The sequence below is a fragment of the Dendronephthya gigantea genome, unplaced genomic scaffold (assembly GCF_004324835.1).
Source record: "Dendronephthya gigantea isolate DGI-Jeju-01 unplaced genomic scaffold, DenGig_1.0 001020F, whole genome shotgun sequence".
Taxonomy (NCBI): domain Eukaryota; kingdom Metazoa; phylum Cnidaria; class Anthozoa; order Malacalcyonacea; family Nephtheidae; genus Dendronephthya; species Dendronephthya gigantea.
In genome coordinates this window covers 1-8,042 of record NW_021164030.1, presented here as the reverse complement: position 1 = coordinate 8,042, position 8,042 = coordinate 1, and the positions used below count along the sequence as shown (strand labels likewise).

Here is an 8,042-nt window from a genome sequence, read left to right as displayed (position 1 = left end):
AAGTGCAATGGGAGCGATTCATGCACCGCATGAATAATTTTGTTTTGACGTCAAACTGTTGTTGTAAAAAAGTCAAACAGACAACTTGTGGCTTACTTGTATGATTATCTATTGTTTGACTTAAATTAAACTTGACAAAACTTTGAAGTGTTAACTTCAGGCCGCTTTTGCAATCAGGATTTCCGATCCATGTGGCCTTCCGCTGTGTATAAAGCTTGACACTAATATCATTGTAAACTCATTTCAACCAACTATTCATTCGGTTTGAAGCAAGTTCTGAAAGGTAAGGATTACATGTTCTTGCTCATTTCTGGATAGACTGTGTTATAAACAATTATTTGACTTTTAAACGGTTGTTGTTTATAGAATTAATATGGTCATGGTGTGTCAGTTGAATACGCCTTGAAGTTTGGTGTGTTTCACGCCTCTTTAGTCCTTCAGTTTTTGTGAGATGTTATTTGTTAGGTGATTTGGCTTTTTTTTCTGCTTTTTGTATCAATAGGAAGCAGCAATTACCTGGGTTGATAAAAGAAGCAAACCAGTACATGTAAGTACTAAAACTGATAGATGTGAACGTGACACGTAGTTTGATAGTTATATAATTATGTTATCTTCATGCAACCATTCACCTGATCTTTCGTCCTATAAACAGTCTCATTCAAAGGCACTTATGTTCTTTTCTAAATATTCCTCTTATTTTTGAACACAAATCCAAACAGTCAAAGCAATTGGGAGCGCCTGTAAAACGTCATCCAATTAATGCTGATGGTAATTGTTTATTTCGATCTTTATCTTTATCGATCTTTATATTTAATGTTTTAGTTATGCCTACACGCCTACGCATTGATAAGGGTACTGAAACGGCGGATATGGCCACCATGCACTCCTACCTTCTATCAAAGCATGAAAGTGATGAAGATTCAGCAGATTGTGTCATTTATGGCCCATCTACCGAAAACAAGATAGAACGATGGTGGAAAGAGTTACTAGAAAGACTGGAAACATTTTTTAAAGACCAGTTAAGGAAGTTATTAGAAGATGGTGATTATGAACGAGATATTCCAATACATAGGTACAGTAGACTGTACTACTGGGTAAGCATTTAGTTATATTTATCTGCAAAGGACTAATAAGTTATCTTTTCTTTCTTACTAGAAATATGCTGGCATATGTGTATGTTCCAGTAGTTCAAAAAGAGTTAGACATCTTTAGAAAAACAGTGTGGAATTCTCACCGTGGAAGAAAGCAGCAAAAAAAACAACTTCCTTGTGGGGTTCCTGACCATATATACTATCACCCTGAGCAGTATGGAGGTGAGCGATGTGGCTACATTGTCAGTGAAGAGCATTTGGAAGAAGTTGCGAAGTTATCTGGTGTTTTGGAAGACACAGATGATTTTCTGAATGTACAATTCCGAGCAAGTTGTGAAGAGCACATCCCAAATACTGATGAAATAAAGCCTGACCAAGCTGCAAATGCATACTTGTTCCTGAAGTCACCTTTAACATAAACATACAACTGAAAAGGATGTGACAAATAGTGCGGTTCCAGAAAATATCCATATAACTCTTCTCCCAATCATGTAATGTATAATAATTAGTAGAGACTGATGGATGGGTGGATCATTTTGGAGATCTAGGAGGGTGTTATGGATATTTTCTGGAACTACACATTGGGGGGGAGGGTGTAGTCCAGGTGTGAACATGAGAAAATTTAATGTTACAAAGCCCATTATAGAGGCCATTAGAACCAATGGTTGAGGCCAATCTAGCAAATAAATTGAACTCTGTTCATCAGATCAAAACTACATTTTGGAGTTTCTTCAACTGTCTAAAATACTTATAAAATACTTTAAAAATCACAAATCCCCAAACCTGATCAAATTACTGACCTAGACCTGGCTTCTACATTTCAAAACTACCTTTTCCATGTTGCATAATGTATGTATGGAAAAAATATGGCAATAATGTCGCATAAAGTTTGTACATAGGTTCATACTTAACAAATGTAATCATGTATCATAATTAACAAGTGTAAATTACTAAACTTGAATGATTAAACATTATGATCTACAACAGTAAATATATTATATTTCTCAAAACTAGTGTCAATGTAAAAGTTATCTTTTAACAAGGTTCAAAAACAACAATTTGAAAAAGAACTTAACAACTAACAATACAGTTGGTCTCTAAATCCATTCATCCTGGAATGTTTAGTTGCTACAGTACACATATGCCCAGAAGTGTACAATACTTGTTGCACTTGTGGTCTAATAAAAACCTCTCTATTGCTATGGTAGATAGGTTACCATAGCAAAACAAAACTGCTTTGGTAGTATCATCAAGAAGTTTAGCACTAGCTATTTCAGGGTCATATAAGAAGTATTTAGTTCCCTGGATATCTAAAACCATGATTGTGTTTTTTGACTTTGCATATGTAAAATGTGCAAATGCTTCAGCCTTTGCAGAAATTTCACTGCCTTTTACAATAATTTCACCATCATTTATATACTTAACAAACTCTCCTTCCATATAAGGCTCAACAGTAACAAGTTGACCATCACAACTTCTTCCCAAATACACTTTGGTATACTTGAAAGTCTCTCCAAATTCTTTGCAAGTGGAAACCTCCTTCTCCATTGCTGATGCATAATACTTTGCTAAAGTGTGCATTTGTACAGACTTCCTTGTGTGATTATCAACTGATCCAAATACTTCTTCTATAGCCTTCACCTCGTCAGGTTTATAACGATTAACCACGTACTTCCCTTTAAGACCAGAAATTCCTTGGGCTTCAAAAGCATTTCTGAATGCTCCACTAGCAAAGATGTTTTGCTTACTGATAACTTGACAGGAAATGGAAGAAGCCACTCCTTTTTATCAATGGAAAATTCCTCGAGGTATAACTCAACAATTTATTCATCACATTTTGGAGGGATCATTTTGTCAAGTTGGAGAATTTTACTCAGTGGAACTGACTTTGGAAATGATGAAGGCGTCGCTTTCTTTTTCGGAGAATCTATTTTAGAGATCTTCGCGTTTCTGTAAAATTCCTTACGCGGGGTTTGTCAGCCTTTTAAGTCCTCGGTTTTTTCGCTGCTGTCCCACTCGTTAAACGATCTGAAACTGAGGAGAACTGGATCTTCCTCGTCAACGCCTTCATCATCATTGTCGGCAGCTTGATCATTAAAGTGAAATCTTACGTGCAGTAATTTAGTGTTCTTTATTTGATCGATGCTGGTGTATGACGGACCTCTTTCACCAGCTAGCACGTCACACTCCATAACCGAAGCTATGCCAAAATGATTCTTGCAGGCTTTCTTTATATTATCAAGAGTTAGTGCATCATATGGAAAAGGCACGATTGTCAAGGGTCAAATGCGGCCGTATTTTTAACATTTTCCTTCTACATCAGCGGTTAATCTCTGCACAGTCAAATAATCTACAACGTCAGGGAAATTTTCATCCTTCTTTCGCCTTTTCTCTGCATGTTTTTTCTTAAAATTGTCCCATTTACATTTTTTTTGTTCGACATTACTGAAGCGAATAAAACAGCATTCAAGCAATGCAACATGTGCTTCGAATAATATCGACACCCACAAAGCATCATGGGCTATGGCACTCATAGACTGCTTCGAATTTTTTTTTAAATTTATTTTTATACTGGCACGAATAGGCTAGAGAAAAAAAAAAAATTTTATTTTTTTGGTTTTTTTTTCAAAAAAAATAAAAAAAGTGAAAGAAAACAAAAATATAACTTATTTTAAACAACATGTAATCGAAAATATTATGGCCCTCCTAGGCCACCATAGACAGCTTATGCAAGGTGAGGAGGATTTTTACGCAAAGCTTTATTGTGTTTAGAGATATGCATATAAAAATAATTATAATAACTTGTAGGTACACCACGTAAGTATTAAATACTGCAAAGCTTTCGGTCCGTTAACCCGGACCTTCATCAGTGCAATTACTCAAAGCAATTACTCAATTACTCTTACTCTTACTCTTTTCTTCAATTACTCTTTTATCTTTTGACGTCCGAAAGATCAAAAGATAAAAAAGACAAGAAGATTTGGCTGTTGACACTCTAAGACGCACTGTTGTTAACCAAAGTGCGCGAAAACTTATGCCGGTTGAAGAAGAAGTCTTGGCATTGGGTTTAAATTTCGCTGTTGTACCACACAAGATTCCTAAAGAAGAAATCGTTCAACATCTGGAACCAAAGTTGAATCATCTCAGAGATGATATAGCATCCAACATTCGTGTTAAAGTAACTGAGGTCTTGCGACGTACAACTTTACCCAAGTCTAATCTTTCCAAGGAGCAGAAGGATGCAGTGAGGAACCTAAGGGCAGATAAGTCTATACATATTTTAAAGGCTGATAAGGGTAATGCTACGGTTTTATTAAATCGTGCAGAGTACGAAAGTAAAATCCATGCTCTTCTTGAAACTCCAACATATAAAGAGCTAAAACGTGATCCTACAGCCAATATTGAACGTAAAGTATGTTCTAAACTATCTGAACTTAGGAAATCAGGTATTTTGTCTCAAAACCTTCATGATTATTTGAGACCTTCATGTAGTGTGTGCCCAAAATTTTATGGTTTACCCAAAATACATAAATCAGGTGTACCTCTTAGGCCTATAGTTGCATCCCAAGGTTCACCGACTTATAATTTAGCTAAATATCTTGCTAGAATTTTAAAACCAGTTGTTGGTCAAACTGAACATCATGTAGTTAATTCTAAAGAATTTGTTAGAATATGCAAGATGTTAGATTAGGTAAAAATGAAATTCTTGTCAGTTTCGATGTAGTTAGTTTATTTACTAATGTACCAGTAGATGAGGCGTGTAACATTGCGAAAGACAGGCTGCTTTCAGATGATACCCTCTCTAAAAGGACTAGCCTTTCTCCTGAGAGTATATATGAACTACTGAAATTGTGCCTGAATACAACTAGTTTTCAGTGGCGGGAGAAATACTACGAGCAAACTCATGGTGCTCCTATGGGTAGTCCCTTATCACCAGTTATGGCTAATTTATTCATGGAAGAATTTGAAAAGAAAGCTATAGCTACAGCATGTTTAAAACCTGGTTTCTGGTTTAGATATGTAGATGACACATTAAGTAGTTGGTCGCATGGTTTAGAAAATTTGAATAAATTTTTAGATCACATTAATAGTATACACCCTTCAATTAAATTCACATTAGAAATACAGAAAGATAACTCTATATCTTTCTTAGATATCTTATTTGATGTAAAAGAGAACGGGACTTTGGGCCATAAAGTTTATAGAAAACCAACACACACTGACAGATATCTGAATTATAGTTCATTTCACCATCCTAGCATTAAAAGATCAGTATGCAAAACATTAATCAACCGTGCCAAAACAATTTGTGATTCAAATAGCATTGACTCAGAGTTAAAGCATTTGAAGGATGTTCTGCACATGAATGGTTATCCTAAGAAATTCATAGAACATGCTATGAATGAACAGCAAAGACAGAGGCAAGACACGGAATATCTATCCTCTGTCTGTTTACCATATATTGGCCCAGCTTCATATAAAATCGTTAGGATTTTAAAAGAAGTTGGAATACAAGTTTACCATTCTAGCAATAACAAATTGTTTCGCGCTCTTTACACACACAAGGATGGCGTCGATGAACAACAGAAACCTGGTGTGTACCGCATTCCATGTGAATGTGGTTTGGTTTACATTGGAGAGACCGGTAGAAATCTCTCAATACGTCTTAAAGAACATAAGACGAACTGCGAGAAAGGTAAACTGGATAAGTCTGCAGTAGCTCACCATGCATGGACTTATGATCATCGCATTAAATGGAACGATGCTACCATTTTAGCAAACGATAAGTTTACTGTCTCTCGTAAAATGAGAGAATCTATTGAAATTTATAAACATCAAACTATCGTCCAAGAGGGAAAGCCACTTAATAGTACGTGGCGTGCTCTTTTCGGTGTCTCTTAGTCAAATACTTGTCTAGGGCGCGCGCATTAGTTAGAACTTAATTAAATGAAACCGTTTAATTAATAGCGCGAGCAAACTAATCACGACTAACATGATATTTAAGTGACGCGCAAACGTGTATTCAAGTAATTGCACTGATGAAGGTCCGGGTTAACGGACCGAAAGCTTTGCAGTATTTAATACTTACGTGGTGTACCTACAAGTTATTATAATTACTAAAGTCGCCATGCAATCATACAAGAAAATTATTTCATATAAAAATAGCTGCAAAAATAGAAATATCAAAAGCATGACAGGGATTAGTGAATGATTTTGCCACAAGACGCCCGAGTAAATATATTTTTCGGCCATTAGCAAATATTTTAGATAAAGATTTTCAAATTTTTTGACCTTAATGAAATGAACTGCTGGTCTAATATTCTGTTGTATGCTTTGTCAATCCCTTCTATCATTCTTGCTCAATTTGAAATCTAGCAAATCAATATTAAAGAATTTAACTTTCAATGTCTGACATCTCATATAAGGGAAAAATTGATATTTTAGACAATGGTTTTCAAATTTTTTGAACTAAATGAAAAAAACTACTGGTCTAATATTCTGTTGTGTCCTTTGCAAATCCGTTCTGAACATTGTTACTGAATTTCAAGTTCTGCAAATCAATATTAAAGAATTTATCTTTCAAAATCTGATATCTCATATAAGGTAAAAATTGCTATTTAGACCATGGTTTTAAATTTTTTGAACTGAATAAAATGAACTGCTAGTCTAATATTCTGTTGTATCCTTTGCCAATCTCTTTTGCATATTCTTACTGAATTTCAAGTTCCGCAAATAAATATTAAAGAATTTAGCTTTCAAAATCTGACATCTAATAAAAACAAAAATTGTTTTGGACAACTGGTTTCAAATTTTATGACCTGAATGAAATTAACTGCTGGTTTAATATTCTGTTGTATCCTTTGCCAATCCCTTTTCAACATTCTTGCTCAATTTGAAATCTAGCAAATCAATATTAAAGAATTTAACTTTCAATGTCTGAAATCTCATATAAGGGAAAAATTGCTATTTTAGACAATGGTTTTCAAATTTTGACCTGATTGAAATGAACTGCTGGTACTATTCTGTTGTATCCTTTGCCACCCCTTCTGAACATTCTTACTGAATTTCAAGTTCAGGAAATCAATATTAAAGAATTTAGCTTTTAAAATCTGATATCTCATATAAGTGAAAAATTGCAATTTTCAACAATTGTTTTGAAATTTTTTGACCTTATTAAAATGAACTGCTGGTTTAATATTCTGTTGTATCCTTTGCCAATCCCTTTTTCAACATTTTTGCTCAATTTGAAATCTAGCAAATCAATATTAAACAAAGTTTTTCAAATTTTTTGAACTGAATAAAATGAACTACTGGTCTAATATTCTGTTGTGTCCCTTGCCAATGTTTTCTGAACTTTCTTACTGAATTTTAAGATCAGCAAATCAATATTTAAGAATTTATCTTTCAAAATCTGACATCTATATAAGGGAAAAATTGCTTTTTCGACAACTGGTTTCAATTTTTTGACCTTAATGAAATGAACTGCTGGTCTAATATTATGTTATGTTTTGCCAACCTTTGAACATTCTTACTGAATTTCAGTTCAGCAAATCAATATTAAAGAATTTATTTTCAAAACTGACATCTCATAAGGGAAAAATGCTACTCTGGACAATGTTTTGAATTTTTTTGACCTGAAAATGAACTGCTGGTCTAATCTTCTGTTGTATCCTTTGCCAATCCCTTTTGAACATTGTTACTGAATTTCAAGTTCAGCAATTCAATTTTAAAGAATTTATCGTTCAAAATCTGTCATCTCATATAAGGGAAAAATTGTTTTTAGACCATGGTTTTCAAATTTTTTGAACTGAATAAAATGAACTGTCTAATATTCTGTTGTATCCTTTGCCAATCCCGCACATTGTTACTGAATTTCAAGTTCAGAATAATATTAAAGAATTTACCTTTCAAAATCTGACGTATATAAGGGAAAAATTGCTTTTTAGAAAG

The 8,042-nt window shown here is 34.1% G+C and overlaps 1 protein-coding gene across 1 annotated transcript; it reads left to right on the top strand.

The window, feature by feature from the left end:
- The first annotated feature begins 373 nt into the window (after positions 1 to 373).
- LOC114544895 lies at positions 374 to 1,510 on the top strand. Its single transcript, XM_028563388.1, has 4 exons — positions 374 to 382; positions 503 to 547; positions 720 to 1,072; positions 1,156 to 1,510. The coding sequence occupies exons 1-4, from the start codon at positions 374 to 376 to the stop codon at positions 1,508 to 1,510; spliced, it is 762 nt and encodes a 253-aa protein (XP_028419189.1).
- The last annotated feature ends 6,532 nt before the right edge of the window (positions 1,511 to 8,042 follow it).

Excerpts from the sequence above, each read along its gene's own strand:
- LOC114544895 (XM_028563388.1), top strand. Across the intron at positions 548-719 it reads AAAGAAGCAAACCAGTACAT|TCAAAGCAATTGGGAGCGCC; the intron begins GTAAGTACTAAA and ends AAATCCAAACAG. Across the intron at positions 1,073-1,155 it reads CGAGATATTCCAATACATAG|AAATATGCTGGCATATGTGT; the intron begins GTACAGTAGACT and ends CTTTCTTACTAG.